At 43.3% G+C, this 17,915-nt stretch overlaps 1 protein-coding gene across 1 annotated transcript in view; it reads right to left on the reverse strand.

Moving 5' to 3' along the window:
- The window catches only part of Bub1b (BUB1 mitotic checkpoint serine/threonine kinase B), a 52,956-nt gene that overhangs the window by 5,411 nt on the left and 29,630 nt on the right, over window positions 1-17,915 (reverse strand). The window contains exons 12-19 of the mRNA XM_057780964.1: window positions 17,624-17,673; window positions 14,741-14,798; window positions 12,893-13,001; window positions 10,976-11,250; window positions 9,929-10,062; window positions 8,939-9,079; window positions 8,248-8,348; window positions 1,270-1,419 (exon numbers count right to left, since the gene is read on the reverse strand). Coding sequence (XP_057636947.1) covers window positions 1,270-1,419; window positions 8,248-8,348; window positions 8,939-9,079; window positions 9,929-10,062; window positions 10,976-11,250; window positions 12,893-13,001; window positions 14,741-14,798; window positions 17,624-17,673 — 1,018 coding nt within the window. The remainder of the gene's footprint in view (window positions 1-1,269; window positions 1,420-8,247; window positions 8,349-8,938; window positions 9,080-9,928; window positions 10,063-10,975; window positions 11,251-12,892; window positions 13,002-14,740; window positions 14,799-17,623; window positions 17,674-17,915) is intronic.

A 17,915-nucleotide genomic window follows, 5' to 3' on the forward strand; every position in this document is an offset into this window, starting at 1 on the left:
GCTCTCCTGAATACTGGGAGGTTTAATGAGACGGTGGGCAAAGAGCATAAGAAAAAGGAAAGGTACGCTTGCTGCCCAGCCAGAAGACCCTTGTGGTCCCTGGAATCTACAGAGTGCACAAAAGAACCGACTTTTGCAAGCTGTTCCCTGATTGCCACATGCATGTGCACACTCATCTACATGTGAACACACACACACATATAAAGTAAAACATTAATTTCTTTTATATTTTGGTAGCAAAATCTGAAGAACACAGCAAAGAATACAATGATATATTGTATCTGTATTTTAAAAAGGATGCAGGGGAGACAGAATAGTCAAGACAAAAATTTTATTTTGCTTTAAATGAGTTGATAATTATTCTAGTTAGGTGACTCATTCATTCCCTTCACGTCCCAGAATAAAATGTTAAAAATACCAAATAGGTACTTGATCAAAACCACTGGAGAAGAAGGCCAGGGAGGTAGCTCACTGGCAAAGCGATTACCTAGATGTATGGGTCTGGTCAATCCCTAGCACTAACACCAACCAGACCCCCTCTGCCTTTAAAAAAAAAAAAAAGCCAAGCATGGTGGTGCACACCTTTAACCCCAGCACTTGGGAGGGAGAGGCAGCTGGATCTCTGAGTTTGAGACCAGCCTGGTCTACAGAGTGAGTGCTAGGACAGACAAGGCAGTTACACAGAGAAACCCTGTCTTGAAAAACCAAAAATCAAAACAAAACAAAAGAACCCTAACCAGCCAACAAAGAATCATCTGAGAAAAGAAGGAGTCACTAAAACTTCTCGGTTTGAATTGAATGTGTGTTGGTGCTTCTGAAAGCCTGAGGCAGAGACTCCTGGGTTCGAGGCCAGCCAGGTCTATACACATAAGTCTGATCCCTGGAACCTATGGAGAATTATCCTCGAACCTCCACATGTATACCATGGCACACGCACACACACAATAAATGTTAAATAAATAAAAATTAAAAACTGGCCTGTTTCTAGATGACTGAAAGGAATTTTGTATTAAACATCTTAAACTTTTAATTACAATTATGTGTGTGTGCACATGCCATGATGTGAGTGGAAACCAGAGACAATGTACAGGATTCAATTCTCTCTCCTTACAGTTCGGGCCCGGGGGAATCAAACTCGGGTCATCAGACCTGGCACCAAGTGCCCCCTGCTGAGCCACCTCACCAGCCCTGCATTAAACATCGTCTGCAGATGTAGTACATATTTCTTCTTTTCATTATAAGTTGTATGTTCTGAGCATTATCACCAACCTGAAGGGTAGAACAATTTATATACTGGTACCAAATGATATGGCCATCTTGGTACTGGCAACAGCTGCAGAGTGGGTCACAGTCCTCATTTACACGCTCCCTTAACCTGAGGTTGATATAGAAATCCCATGGGACAGGTTGAAAAGATGCCTGTAAGATATAATATTTCACAAGTAAAGGCAATTAGAATATGTGGTGATAGCTGAGAGACTGAAGACATGGTCTCACTACGTAGCCCTGCCTGGCCTAGAACTCTCATATAGACCAGGTTAGCCTTGAACTCATGGAGCTCCACCTGCCTCTGCCTCCTAAGATAAAAAGTGTCTACTACCATGCCTGGCTGGAGGACACATGTCTTAGTCATAAAGAACAAAATCATACTATTTGTAAGAAAAGAAAGTAGACAGAAATGAAGATTATGTTAAGTAGAGAAGCCAAACACAGAAGGACAAATGCCTGTGTTTTCTATTTAACTATGCACGCATGAAAGCAGGAGGGGACGATGAGTGTGACAGAAGGGGAGAAGTGTGAGTAAAGCACAATTATTTATACACATACACATCTACGTATAATGAACCCATTACTTTGCTACCTAAAACCAGTCAACCAACCCAAAACTCAGTAACAACAAAAACTGCAGAATTTAGGAGGCAGAGGCAGGAAAACTAACACAAATTTAGGCTAGCCTGGTTTACATACTGAATTCCAGACGAGCCAGGGCTTCAGAATGAGACCCTGTCTAAAACAAATAAAGGCAATAAATTCTCCACATTTCTCCCATCCTTAATCCCTGTTCTATCGCTGTGAAGAGACACCATGGCCAAGGCAACTCTTATGAAGGAAAGCATTTAATTGGGGGCTTGCTCAGTTTCAGAGGTTAGTCCATTATCGTCATGGTGGGGAGTATGGCAGATGTGCCAGAGAAGGACCAGAGTTCCACAACCTGATGCTTGGGGGGGGGGGGGGGGTGGATGAGAGAGGAGACTCACTCTGGGCTGGCATGGGTTTTGCAAGCTAGACACCCACCCCCAGTGACATACTCCTTCTAACAAGGCCATACCTATGAATCCTTCTCATCCTATCAGAGTTACATTCCCTGGTGACTAAGTATTTAAATATATAAACTTATGGGGGCTATCCTTATTTAAATCACTACACAGACCTTCTGATATTCAAGCAAATATAAACTAAAATGTAATTTTAAAAAGCTGGAGAGATGGCTCAGTGGCTAAGAGCACTGGCTGCTATTCCAGGTCCTGAGTCCCAGCCTCCACATGGTGGCTCACAACCATCTATGGGGATGTGATGCCTCCTTTTGACATAAAGGCGTACATGCAGTTAGAGTATTCATGCCCATAAAATAAAAAGCATAATCTGGCCAGGCACAGTGGTGCAGCCTATAACTCCAGCACTCTACACCAGCCAGGGCTACATAATAAGACCTTGTCAAAACCGCCAAAAACAAACCAACAAAAACCAAAGCGTAGCCTAGACACAAGAACAGAGGAGCGCTACAGCCCTGGGGGCTGGGCAGAACAGAACGGATGCGCGTGGAGGACACGGCAGAGCAGCCTCGGCACACAGGCCCTGCTGAACAATCCCGCAGCACCGGCCAGGAGGGGCTGGATGCAGCCACGCTAGTGCCTGAACCACACTGAGGAGTCCTGTAGCCCAGCTCGACAGCCACTTCCTCCTCTACAGAAAATCATTTCCAGGTGTACAAGGCAAGAGGAATGAACCAGAAGAAGCCTAGCCCTGTGGGATGGGGGTGGGGTGGGAGCTAGGTCGCACAGTCCATGCCACTTCTCCACTACTTCTCACTCCGGCGGCCAGCTCTTAGTCTCTGGGCAGGAAATGAGAAGCCTTCTTCCTTCTTTCAGAGAGCCAACCAGTTCAAGATGTAGCAGTTGGTGGGTTTCCAATAAACTGCCAAAACTACACCACTACAGTGCCGTCCACACTGTCGGGGTCTCTCTATACACACAGCTTCCAACTAGACTTTAGTGTTACACACCTAACTCCAGCGGGAGCAAAACACTCCACGTTGCTAATATGAAGACAATTTTAAATAGATAAAAAGAAACAGGTGGGGGGAGGGGAGAGGGAAAATTGTTTTTTCCTCCCTCCTTTAAAAAAGCACTTTATTTTGTGTGTGTGTGTGTGTGTGTGTGTGTGTGTGATTGCATGGGTGAGAAAGTGACAGACAACTGTGGGAGTTGGCAGTGTTCTTCCATGCAGCTGCAGGGACTGAACTTGAGGTTGTCAGCCTTGGTGGCAAGCACCTTTATCTTGCTGAGGACAGCCTGGTCTACAGAATGAGCTCCAGGACAGCCACGACTTTATTGCACAAATGCCGAGAGCTGCCGTGGAGTATACAGCAGGTGGGCAACCCATCAGACACATGGTTCCCTGTTGGGAACCCCACCTGGAAAGGCCGTGGGGTCACTGGCTGTGGAAACCAGTTGCTCCTGTTTGTAATTTTGCTCATGAGTCACTTCGTTTCTTCCCTAAAACCTTCATTTTTTTCCTAAGAACAGCTTTCAGTGTATTCCAACTGCTGTGTTTATCTTGTGAAAATGTTCATCTATGGGGCACACAGATAGCTTTGGATGGTCAGAAGGATGATTTCTGCTCTCTGTAGAATCCCGATGAACAGAAATACTAGGCTATCTTACATTACTCAGACGGACACAGGATTCTCAGTCACAAAGACAGCCTCTTACACAGACAGCTGCTTTAGACTTCTGAGCAGATTCAAAACAGGCTGGTTGCTCCTAGAGACAAATACATGAGGTCATTTTTTCCCAGGTGTTGTTTTACTAATTCAAGGTCAGAGTTTGAAGGAACTATAGTCTGTGTGTACTCCGAGACCTCAAGGTCCAGCCAACTGTTTACTGTCTGAGAACCCTTACCAGGAGCTTCGTGCAAGAGCATGGTTGCTCACTGGCCGGTCACTGTGACATTCCCAGTCTGAAAGACACTATGTGACTTATCTTGGGTTTTGAGAAGGGGTCGGGCCCTAAAAATGTAACTTATCCAGAGTCTGTGTGTGGGAGAGCAGAGAGCAGCGAGTGGGGACAGAGAGAGAGTGGAGGTGTTGAGAGAAGGCTGCTGCGGGAAAGAGAAGTGTGAGAGACGAAGACGCAGCATGAGAGAGGGAGAGTGGTGAATGAAGGACTGCTATGGAAGTGTGCGTGTGTGAGTGAGAGAGCTGCTGCAGAGGGGCTGCACTTACAACTGTCCGCCGTGCTGTGTGCAGACTTGTAACTGTGGAGGCAAGGACAATGATAGAAGAAAGAGATGGGGAGGAAACATGCATGTAAAAGACATGTAATCATGTGAGAAGAGATGTAACTGAAACATGTAACTGAGCAGGAGAGAGATGTATATAAGACAGATTGTCAAGATAAAGACACTATTTAAGTTGATGTAAAGAGAAGGTCTATTTAACCCTCAGATAGAAAAGGTTTAGTTACCCTCAGATAAAAATTTTTCTTAGTTCCGCTCCTCTGAGGTTTTTCTTTTTATTACCTTGGAGCAGAACCCAGGAACTGGCCTCTCCTGGTCAGTGTTACATGGAGAAACCTATCTCCAAAAACAAAACAAAACAAAAACAAAAAAAGAAAAAGAAAAAAGAAACAAAATTAGCTGGGCAGTAGTGACTACTCATGCCTTTAATCCCAGCATTGTGGACACAGAAGCTAGTGGATGTTCTACAGACTGAGTTCTAGAACAGCCGGACACAGAGAAACCCTGCCTTGAGAATAAACAACAGCAACAACAAAAAATAAAATAAATAAAAAGCCCCTTTGAAAGAAATGCAAAACCTATAAAGAGACTGAAATTACAGTTGATAAAATCATCTTCTGAATCTATAGATTGCACATTGCAGGATTCAACCAACCATGGATGGACACGACTTGAGGGGTAGTGGGAACAACACACAATAAATATGGACATTATGTTAGTATTGTAAGTGGCCCAGTGACGACTTAAAAGCATATTGTAATGTATGTACAGGTTATTCGCAAATACTATGTCAGTCTATAGAAAGGACTTGAATATCCCCAGGTTTGGGTATCTCAAATGGGAGGGAGGTGTCTTAGAATCAATCCTCTGCAACTACCGAGTATAGTTTATTTATGTTTTCATAAATAAAGCGTGAATAATATCAGAAAGGCAAAGCTAAGCCACTAGAGGCGAGGCAGTAGTATCACACACCTTTAATACCAGGATTTGAGAGAAAGAGGCAGATTCTGTGAGTTCAAGGCCACCCTGAGCTACACAAGATCAATGCAGTAACAAATCCAGACGGTGGTGCCTCACATCTTTAATTCCAACACTAGAGGGAGGAGAGAGAGGCTCTGGCTGCTTAGTCTGAGGTCACCCAGCCATGGAAGAGGTAAGACTTTTCTAGTGACCGGCTGCTTTGCTTTTCTAATTTTTAGGTTTAACCCCAATATCTATCTCTGAGTTTTTATTATTTGTGCTACAATTGAGACATGATTGCACTACAGAAAGCAGGACAAAGGAGAAGCTAGAGGGATAAAAACATTTCACTTTAATTCTATCTGCCTGTGTGTAGTGCACACCCTCAGAAGAGCATCGCAGACCCCGGAGCTGGAGTCCCAGGTGGTGGTGAGCTGTCCAGTGTGGGTGCTGGGAATCAAACTCAGGTCCTCTCTAACAGCAGGAAGTGCTCTGAACCATCCCTCCAGTCCCATAAATGAGGGAGAGGAAGGGAAGGAAGAACACAGAGGAAATAAGGGCTGGTGACATGGCTCAGTGAATAAAGCTGTTTTGTTTTTTTTCTTTTCATCAAGTCCAGAACCATATGATAAGAGAGAACACAGGGGAGACTTGTTCTTAGATCTACACCTACACATCTATACCTACACACCTACACACACGCACACACACATACATACAAATAAATGCTAAACAAATAAATGATTGTCCAGGAAAAACCTACAACCTAATATGAGAAATTACAAATTGAGAAAGCAGAAAATTGAAAAAAATTTTTTTCAAAGACAATGTCAAGACTGAAAGAATAAATGTCCACCGACATTTTCTTTTTTAATTTTTTTTATTTATTTTTTATTATTTTTTTTTGGTTTTTCGAGACAGGGTTTCTCTGTGCTTTGGAGCCTGTCCTGGAACTAGCTCTGTAGACCAGGCTGGTCTCGAACTCACAGAGATCCGCCTGCCTCTGCCTCCCGAGTGCTGGGATTAAAGGCGTGCGCCACCATCGCCTGGCTTCCACTGACATTTTCTATCTGCCCAGCACACAGGCAATAAGTGTGTAACCACTATGTGCTGGCAACAAACAAGACTACAGGGTCTAGAGACAGGGAGAGATTTCAAACAAAGTTACTGGAATTAATAAGACAGCTGGCCAGACCCGCAGATCCAAAGCTACAGGATCTCCATGACACAAGGCAACAACAGTGTAGCCAAGAAGTCCCATAGAGGGCCCAGCAGAAGCAGCAGCCTTGAACCAGACCAATGACTCACTGCAATGAACACTGACACATGAAGATGTATGGACTAAAGAGAACACTGGATGACTCATGTGTCACAATACAGCTTCAAGGCCAAGACTTAGTTTGTTTTTGTTTTTCTTTTATTTTACTTTGGGGAAGGAAAGTTGCAAGAGCAAAGGGTGGATATGAAGGATGTGGGCATGAAGGGATCGGGATGCATGATGTGAAACCCAAAGAACCAATAAAAAGTTTAAAAAAAGAAGAAAAAAAGAAGACAGCTCAACTGGGTATGGTGGAACATCCCTGCAATCAAAGCATCCAGGAGGCAGCAGAGACAGGAGGATTGTTAGTTTGAGATAGCAAGACCCTATCTCAAATCCCAAGACAACCCCCACTTCATACAAAAGCTCCACTGCACTTCTGGAACTTGAAGGCCTGGAGTGGCTGACCCCTGCCTTTATTTATTCCCTTTGTGCTGATTCTTTAAAAACCAGCCAAAAGCTAAAGACTGTGAGGTTGGACCCCAGCCAAAAGCAAAAACACAATGTTACTACATGCGTTAGAATAAAATCAAGTGAATGCCCATGCCCAGGTGTGCTTGGTTTGGGTTCTAGCAAACCCTTTGTGCAAACACAATTGCTTTCCTAAGCTTTAAAAAAATGAAAAAGATTAGGATGGCAAAAGACTCCAAAAGTAAGGCCCGAGGATGTGGCCCAGTGGTGTGGTGGATGCTTCTACAATGCCTACATTCAGTTTCTAAAACTGCAGAACAAAAACAAAAACAAAAAACAATCAAACAACAGCAGAAAACAAACAAACAAACAAAAAAAAAACCAAGCACGTTTAGAGTAGAAGGTTTTAAAATTCTAAGGGAAAAAATTTAACAAAGAGTTCTATATCCAGTCAAACTACCAATCAAGAAAAGATGTAGAATAAGGAATTTTCTGACCCAGAGGATACAAAAAACTTTATATTGCCTCCTTTTCCTCAGAAAGCTACTAAGTACTCATCCAAAATGAGAGGAATTAAGCTAAAAAAGAAATGGGAGAAGCCGGGTGGTTGGAGGTGCACACCTTTAATCCCAGCACTCGGGAGGCAGAGGCAGGCAGATCTCTGTGAGTTTGAGACCACCCTGGTCTACAAGAGCTAGTTACAGACTCCAAAGCTACAGAGAAACCCTGTCTCGAAAAACTAAAAAAACAACCCAAAACCAAAGAAAAAAAGAAATGGAGAGAATTAGGTATCTGGGTGTCTGATATCTCCCCAGAAAGACAAAGTGGACAGAATACTCAGAAGGTTTGGGTACAAGACAATCTTTACACAATAGTCCCTCATTTCTGATCTCTGATCGTGACATAGAATGGTGACTGATTTTTTTGATGGCTCTCCGATTTCCCAGTAAAGAAACCAGTAGACAGGTGTGACAGTACCATGGGGACACAACTGTCTTCTTTGCTTATTTACCAGGTAATAAAAGTAAAGTCAGTCTCACCTTTATCATGGTTAACTCGGCCGAGTCTCTTGGTGCCACCCAGAGTAACTTGTAATCGTCACTTATCAGGTACTCCTGTTTAATACAGTAGTCTTCACTACCTGTGGAGAAGGTTTGATTCCTTGTGACATCACTGTGAGCATATGGAGGTCCTAACACTATCTCCCAGTGAAGGGGGAGAGATACTAGTGTATTTGCCAGGAAGTAGCTTCTGGAACACTTTTCAAAATCATTTGTTTAAAATCAAAAGGAGGGCTGGACATATGGGTGGCTCAGCTGAGAGCACTAGTTCCTACAGAGGACCTGGGTTTGATCCCCAGCACCCACATGGCAGCTCACAATTATATGGAGAACCCCAGTTCTAGGGGATCCGACAGGCATCACAAACATGCAGGCTCATAAAAATCAATAAATTAATCTTAAAAAGTATTAAATAAAAGGAGGCAAATAAAAGTGCCATTGTTACTTTTTAAATTATTTATTTATTTTTATTCTTTTTTAATTAAAATTTCCACCTGCTCCCCGTTTAGTGCCATTGTTACTATGGCATGAAATTACCAATGTGTTAACCTCTATAATGTGATTTATTACAACCTAGGCACGTTCACAGTGTTCATGAGCTCAGTGTTCAAATCACTTATTTGTATGCTGTCATAAGCAAAAGGACAGTTAGGTATTCAACAGTACTTACCTAACTCAATTTCCTTCCCTACTTCCAGGGTAGGCATTGGTCTGTCTTCCACAGAAAACTCTGCAAAAGCACTTGACTCTGGTAGGGATTTTAGTAGTTGGAGTCGGTATTGTGAACACCAGGGTGACTGAACAGCATTTTCTGTGGAGAAAATAAGCATCATATATAAACTAATGTTTAGGGCTGGATGGGTGATGGCACACGCCTTTAATCCCAGCACTTGGGAACAGTAGGCAGGCGGATCTCTGTGAGTTCAAGGCCAGCCTGGGCTACAGCAGTTCTCAACCTACAGGGGATTCACATCAGATATGTACATTACGATTCATAATAGTAGCAAAATTGTAGTTACAAAGTAACTAATAAATTTATGGTTGGGGGGTCACTACCACATGAGGAACTGTATTAAAGGGTCTTCCTAAAGCATTAGGAATGTTAAGAGCCACGGGAACATAGAGCAAGTTCCAGCATAGCCAGGGTCACACAGAGAAACCCTGTCCCAACCCCGCCCCCCAAACAAACAGACAAAACAAAATCCAAACCTGGGTAGTGGTGGCACATGCCTTTAATTCCAGCACTCAGAGGCAGAAGTAGACAGATCTCTATGAATTTGAGGCCAACTTGGTCTACAGAGGGCATTCCAGGACACCCAAGGCTACACAGAGAAACCCTGCCTCAATCTCCACCTAGGCAGTGGTGGAGCAGGCCTTTAATCCCAGCACTCAAATGGCAGAGGCCAGTGGGTCTCTGAGTTCGAGGCCAGATTGGTCTTCAGAGTGAGCTCCAGGGCTACACAGAAAACCTGTGTCTCAGAAAAACAAACAAACAAGAGACTAGAGGGGGAAAGACTCCAACAAGATTGCAAAATCAGCACTGCCAATCTGCCAACACTCATTTGCCTTACATACTTATGAATTACGCTAGCTACTGCTAGCTTATCTGAACGTTCCCCAGGCAGCGTAAGGAGCCTGCCCACAGGCTGGGCGGATCTACCTGCAGCGTCAGTAGTTAGCTCCAGCTTCTCGGGGAGCTGAAGGCCCTTGATGGAGGAGGTACTCGACACGGAAGCAGAGGATCCAGAGAAGGCAGATGAGTGTGTGGCTTCACCGCTGTCTTCAATAATTGGGCTGCAAGAAACAAAAGTGGAGCTGTCCTCAGGCATAGTATATACCAACTATGTTAGAACTTTTTAAATTTTTGTAATATTCATTTAGTTTTCTGAGTGTTTTGCCTGCATGTATGCAGTGCACCAGCGTGAGCCGAGACTGCAGAAGAGGATGTCAGATCCCCTAGGACTGGAGTTACAGAGGGTTGTGAGCTCTGAGTGTTGGGAACTGAACCTGGGACCTCTGCAAAAACAGTTTTATATATTTTTAATTTATAAATTTTACATTGAGGGGCTGGAAAGATGGCTCAGCGGTTAAGAGCATTGCCTGTTCTTCCAAAGGTCCTGAGTTCAAATCCCAGCAACCATATGGTGGCTCACAACCATCTATAATGAGGTCTGGTGCCCTCTTCTGGCTTGCAGACAGAATATTGTATACATAATAAATAAATATTTTAAAAAATTTACATTGAATTCATTTTGAAATAAAACTTATTTTAAAATAATTTATAGTTGCTATAATTTTTATTAGTCTCACTTTTAAAGCATATCATTTTCCCAAATCAGAAATGGATGAAAAAAATTTTATTTATTTACTATATGTACATGAGTGTTCTGCTCACATGTTGTACACAATGTGTATGCCTGGTACCTGTAGAGGTAAGAAGACAATGAATACCGCAGAACTAGAGTTATGACAGCTGTGAGTTACCACGTTTGTGTTGGGAATCAAACCCGGGTCCTCTACAAGAACTTTCCTTCTGTATCTTTGAGTCTCATTACCGTCAAAATTTACTTCTTATCCTCAAATCCAATGTCATTACACCAGAGAGAGACAGACTGTCTTGTTCAGCATCTGGCAGACAGTAAGAGCCTGACGCCTGCTCACTATAACTGATAAGCTCACAGACCAAGAGAGCAAACACTCCAATCACCTCAGCTTCTTGACGCTGAGGGTCTGGCTATAAATAGTGGCCATTGCAGTGTGATGGACTTCAGTGGTTTTCCCATCCAGATCCTCCTCCTGGGACAGTCTCTCAGGGTCAGAAGGGATGCCCTTCAAGGATGGCATCTCATGGAAAGGAGTAGATGCAAAACGAGGTGCTCTAGCAAAGTAACAAGTGTCCTCGGGGATGGGACACATGGTTACATTCCTGAAACTGGTGATGGTGGCATCTTCACTCAAAGGTTCAATTCCTGTAAGTTCATCCTAAAGTAAAAACAGAACAAACACAGCTTAGCTGAGCTAGTTCAATAAACACGTGAATGGCGCGCGCGCACATACACACACACACACACCAGATCACTGACATGAGATTTAGAAATAAACATAGCAAGTCGTTTAGCTGAAGACAATTTAAAAAGCATAGAACAACACTGAGGAAGGTGATTTTGTACTTCGTCAGAAAATATACTGTGAGGCTCTCCACACGTGGAAAGATTGCTTCGTGTCCTCTCCCAAACAATTCTACCTCAAAGCTGAAGCACTGATACCACTTTTCTCACTTAAAAAGTGTTCTGTGGGCTTAGCGAGACGGCTCAGAGAATACCTGCTGCCTTTCCAGAGGACCCAGGTTCAGTTCCTACTACCTGGGTGGGCAGCTGAGCTCCAACGGCTCCTCCACAGGTGCCTACTACACACACACGGCACTCAGCTGCAAGGGCTCCTCCACAGGTGCCTACTACACACACGGCACTCAGCTGCAACGGCTCCTCCACAGGTGCTTACTACACATGCATGGCACTCAGCTGCAACGGCTCCTCCACAGGTGCCTACTACACACACGGCACTCAGCTGCAAGGGCTCCTCCACAGGTGCCTACCTCACACATGGCATGCATGTACAGAACTGCACACAGATACACAGATAAAAATACTCTTTTTAAAAATTTCTTTAAATGGCCGGGCGGTGGTGGCACACGCCTTTAATCCCAGCACTTGGGAGGCAGAGGCAGGCGGATCTCTGTGAGTTTGGGACCAGCCTGGTCTACAAGAGCTAGTTCCAGGACAGGCTCCAAAACCACAGAGAAACCCTGTCTCGAAAAGCCAAAAAAAAAAAAAAAAAATTTATTTTGTGCACGTGTTTTGTCTGTTTGTATGTTAGCACACCATGTATGTGTGTTACCCATGGGAGCCACAAATGGGCGTTGATCACTGGTGTTATAGTCAGTTGTGACCTGCCAGGTGGGTGCTGGGAATCAAACCCAAGACCTCTACAAGAGCACGTGGTCTTAATTGCCCCTAGGTTTAACATTTTAAGGAAATACCAAAAATTCTTCCAAAATGACTGTTCCAGCAGTGTATGAAGGTTCTAATATTTCTACATCCTTGCCCTCCAACACTCATTATTACCCCCTCTTGATTATAGAAACTCCAGTGGGTAATGTAGTATCTCACTGTGGTTCCACTATTTTCCTGGTGACAACATTCTGAAAATCTTTCCACGTACTTAGTTCAAAAGCGATTTTAATTTTAACCCTAAACTTTTTGAACAACATCTAGTAGCGCACTCAGGCTGGGCTCAAACTCAGTACATGGCCTAGGCTGACTTTGAACTAGACTCTCCTCTACTTCCACAGCCCACTGAGATTAACGCTTGTTCAGCACTTAATCCTAAACTTTTCTTTTAAACTTAAATTCCTAAATTGTATTGGGGGTAGGGGAAAGTAGGAGTCAGAGGGACAACCTGTGGAAGCCAATGTTCTCCTTTTACCACCTGAGACCCAGGAGTCAGTATCAGGTTGTCAGGCTCAGCAGGAAGTGTCTTTATCTGCTGAGCCATCTAACCAGCCAAACGCTAAACTAAGAAATCTGAGTGAAATAATTCACTAAGTCCACTGATGTGAACTTACACAAACACCAGCAGATACATCCTCATTTGAGGCAATGATTTCTGTAGTCTTGAGAACTGCAAGGGGTCTTCGCTGGGCTTTGAGAGCCTGTGGGAAATCTGTAGCAGGACTGGGAGAAGACACATTTCAGTTAGCACTCTCTGTATCTGTATGAAAACAATAGCAACCCTGACTCAAGCCTTTTTGGTTGTTGAGATAAGGTTGTATAACGTAATCCAGTTTGGTCCTGAACGTCCTCTCTCAGCTCATTCTTCCTGGTCCCTGTGTACACCAGGGTCCAGCTACTCTCACTCCCAGACTAAAATACTGGAACAACATGGCCCAGAAGGTAACCATGCTTTGTAGTCCACGCCTGCTAACTTGAGCTCCATCCCAGAGAACCAATGGTAGAAAAACATACTCAATTTACAAAAGTTTTCATATAAAAAAATTTACAAAAATTTTCAAAGAATTTAAAATAAGATCTGGTAGTGGTGGCACATGTCTTTAATCCTAGCACTTTGGAGACAGGTGGATCTCTGTGAGTTTGAGGCCAGCCTGGTCTACAGAATGAGTTCCATGAAGTTCTACAGAGAAACCCTGTCTCGAGAAAAAAAAAAAAAAAAAGAATTTAAGATAAAGATCCAGAGAAGTGACTCAGTGGTTAAGAGAACTGATGTTCCTGCAGAGGGCCAGGGCTGGCCTGTTAGTACCAATCCACACCCTTTAATGGATATTGTGGGCTTCTGTGGAGACACATGCAGGCAAAATACCCAAATAAAAATATCTTTATTATCCTAAAGAAGCTAAATAAGAAGGTGAACCCAAAGAAAAACATATAGTTATCCTCCTGGATATGGGAAGTAAGATTGCCGGGCAAAAATTGGGATCTTGGGGGTAGGGTGGAATAGGGGTAAGGGGAGATGGGGAGAGAAAAGTGAGAAGGGGAGGATGGGGGGCACTTGGGGAATTGGGATGGTTGGGATAAAGGAAGGGTGGATATGGGAGCAGGGAAGTATATATCTTAATTAAGGGAGCCATCATAGGGTTGGCAAGAGATTTGAACCTAGAGGGGCTCCCAGGTGCCCAGGGGGATGTCCCCAGTTAGTTCCTTGGGCAGCTGAGGATAGGGAACCTGACCTGGCCCTATCCTATAGCCATACTGATGAATATCTTGCATATCACCATAGAACCTTCATCTGGCGATGGATGGAGATAGGAACAGAGACCCACAATGGAGCACCGGAATGAGCTCCCAAGGTCCAAATGAGGAGCAGAAGGAGGGAGAACATGAGCAAGGAAGTCAGGACCGCGAGGGGTGCAACCACCCACTGTGACAGTGGGGCTGATCTATTGGGAGCTCACCAAGGCCAGCTGGACTGGGACTGAAAAAGCATGGGATAAAACCGGACTCTCTGAACATGGCGGACAATGAGGGCTGATAGAAGCCAAGGACAATGGCACTGGGTTTTGATCCTACTTCATGTTCTGGCTTCGTGGGAGCCTAGCCAGTTTGGATGCTCACCTTCCTAGACCTGGATGGAGTGGGGAGGACCTTGGACTTTCCACAGGGCAGGGAACCCTGACTGCTCTTCGGACTGGAGAGGGAAGGGGAGAGGAGTGGGGGGAGGGGGAAAGGAGTGGGAGGAGGGGGAGAGAAATGGGAGGCTGGGAGGAGGCGGAAATTTTTTTTTCAATAAAAAAAATTAAAAAAAATAAAAAAAATAAAAGAATTTTCAGAATAGACTCAAACAGAAAAAAATCTTTATTTTAACTTTCAAATATCTAAAATTTTAAGTGAAAAATGTACTTATATAGGAAGATCTATTCCTAGACCCCCTCCCCCAAAATAAACAACAAAAATCAAACCTTTTGTCCTTTCCGTCTGAAAGAAACTCATCAAAAATGGAGAAAGGCATGCTGGGACCTATAGAAAGAGAAACGGGTTTTGGGAGTGTTTGATTCTTCAAGAAAACTATAGAAATGAATTAATGCTGTGTTGTTCGAAAGAAAAAGCATGATTGAAAAAGACAGTAATTCTGTATGTATGCGTGTGTCTTGTGTGTGGGTACAGTTCACGCACATCAGTGAGTACACACATCCGAAGAGGACAGAAAGGAGCATCCCAGCCTGGAGCTGCATAGCCTGTGCTGGGAACCCAACCTGGGTCCTCTGCAAGCAGCACGCACTCCTAACCACTAAGGCATCTTCCTAGCCTCTGATTTGTTTTTATAATGAAAAATTTAAGACATATAAAAATAGATACCATTTCATAATAATCACCTAAACATGCATGACTGTACTTCATCTATGTTCCCAGCAATGCTACTACTTGCCAAACACGGCCCTAAAGATCCAGAACACTTCATTTCATCTGTAAATATTTCAATGTCTTTGTAAGCCTTTTAAAAGGTTCTTTTTACTAACTAAGAAATAATATCTACATAACTAATAATTTCTGAATAGTCAGTTCTATATTTTAGTAATTGTTTACAATGTTTTTTAAATGTGTTTGAATTGGAAACGCATAATGAGATCTGTATGCTGTCAATAATCCAAAGTCTCTAAAGCTTTCCCTCTGGACCACCAGGTGCAGATCTGCTCAGATGAGAGGATCTTGTCAGCACGGCTGATCCCTGGGACTGCCCTGACAGAGGACTCGACTCCTGAGAGCTGTGCTGACCTCTGCACATGTGTAGGACATGCATGCACACACATGCACAAATAGATAAATATGGAAAAAAAAAAACCTTAAACCTTTTCTTTCTTTCTTTTTTTTTTTTCTGGCTTTTGGGACAAGGGTTTCTCTGTAGTTTTTGGTGCCTGTCCTGGAACTAGCTCTTGTAGACCAGACTGGCCTCGAACTCACGGAGATCCCCTGCCTCTGCCTCCCTAGTGCTGGGATTAAAGGCGTGCGCCACCACCACCTGGCGATATTCATGTTTTTACCACTTAAAACATTTTAGTATGTTTTTTAAGTCTTGTGTTTAATATTTACATGTGAGCAAGCATGTGGCGGTCAGAGAAAAACTCGTGGACGTCAGTTCTCTCCTTCTATCATGTGGCTCTCAAGTCACTGTACTTGGTGGCAAGGGCCTTTACTGGTTCTGACGTCATTTTTACTTATATTTTTTATAGCTTACATTTTTTTTGATAGCTTTTATATAACAATCATGTGAAAAGAAACTGAGAGGGAAAATGTATAATCTTTTTCAACGCAGTTTAACAGATGGGAAGCCTAATATTTTTAACATATTTTAAGGAGAAAAGAAACCAATCTGTAGCTGGAGAGAAGGCTCAGTGGTTAAGAGCACTGGCTGTTCTTCCAAAGGAGCCCAGTTGAGCCAGATTCAATTCCTAGCACCCACATGGTAACTTGCAACTCTCTGTAACTCCAGACATTCTCATATATGCATGCAAAACAATGAATGCACATTTAAAAAAATAAAATAAAATACGTTAAAAAAAAAAAAAAGAGCTAGTTGGCTGTGGCACACACCCTTAATCTCAGCACCTGGAGGCAGAAGCAGGTGGATCTCTGTGAGTTTGAGACCAGCCTGGTCTACAGGGCAAATTCTACACAGAGAAGCCCTGCATCAAAAACAAACCAGCCTGGGGCTGGAGAGATGGCTCAGAGGTTAAGAGCACTACTTGACCTTCTAAAGGTCCCGAGCTCAATTCCCAGCAACCACATGGTGGCTCACAAGCATCTATAATGAGATCTGGTGCCCTCTTCTGGCCCACATACATACATGCATTCACAATAAATAAATAAATAAAGACAAAGAGCCAATCTGAATGTTCAAGACCTAGCTCTCTTCAGGAGCTCCTTCCCACACAGGGCTGGTTGCTGGTCCTGCTAACACTTGCCTAAGTGCATAGTATGAAAGTGGAGATTTGAAAAATAATTATTTATTTTGAATGTGCATCAGTCACTCTGTGCAGTCACGTGTGTGTCTTCATGACCATGTGAAGGGGTTGGGATAATCTTCTACACTGTGAAGACGTGTGTTTCACCTCACCTGCCTAAGGTACCTTCTGATTGGTTTAATAGAGTTTAACAGTCGATAGCTAGACAGGACTTCCAGACAAGAGAAAGGAATTCTGGAAAAGAATCAGAGGCAGGAGGTTTGCCATTCAGATGCAAGATGAAGTCAGACATACATTATCAGAAGTAATGAGCCACATGACAGAACATAGACTAATATAAACAGGTTCTAAGAGCTAGTTGGGGAAAAGTCTAAGTTAGGACCAAGCTTTCAAATTGATAAGAAGTCTCGGGAGCTGACACTCAAAGACCTGCTACATGAGGGTCAGTGGGTTCTGAAGAACAAACTCAGGTTGTTGGGCAGCGAGTGCCTGTCATTCTGCTGTCCCTAAACTAAGTATTTCAAAGTAGTGAGAAATCTTATGAAAATATTCTCTCAAATCACATATAATGAATTATATGCGCTTATAATTAGTTCCATTATTTAAAGACCAAACAAGACTCTGTGCACACTCTGCCCTCTTTTACTATAATTAAGGTGATAGCGCACGCCTTTAATCCCAGTACTGGGGAGACAGAGGCAGGCAGATTTTCGTGAGTCCGAGGTCAGCCTGGTCTACAGAGCTAGTTCCAGGGCAGGCTCCAAAGCTACGGAGAAACTCTGTCTTGAAAAAACAAAAAACAAAAAAAAGAAAGAAAAGCATTTACTGTTACATAGTGCTTTTATTGCCAGTGTCCCTCCCAATGTGTCAAATACAGCTTACCTTTAGAGTCTGGCTGTTCTTGCAAAATGCTTTTAGCTGGTGAAGTTTCCCTGTGAAGAAATTTGTTTAAAAAAAGAAAATGTGCTTACTACCCACAGGAAGAGCCTTCTGTTTAGAGACAGATCCCACCCTGTCCAAGGCAGCCTTAACTAACTACAGTGGGGATGAATGGTCGTGACACAAAGAAGACACACGAGTGTGAACAGCAGTTATCATGTGTGTCAAGTTTTTGAGTTTTGATTTGATTGTATAAATCCAATGTACACAGCACCGAGTTCATAGGACATTTCAC

Source organism: Chionomys nivalis, chromosome 9, assembly GCF_950005125.1.
Source record: "Chionomys nivalis chromosome 9, mChiNiv1.1, whole genome shotgun sequence".
NCBI lineage: Eukaryota > Metazoa > Chordata > Mammalia > Rodentia > Cricetidae > Chionomys > Chionomys nivalis.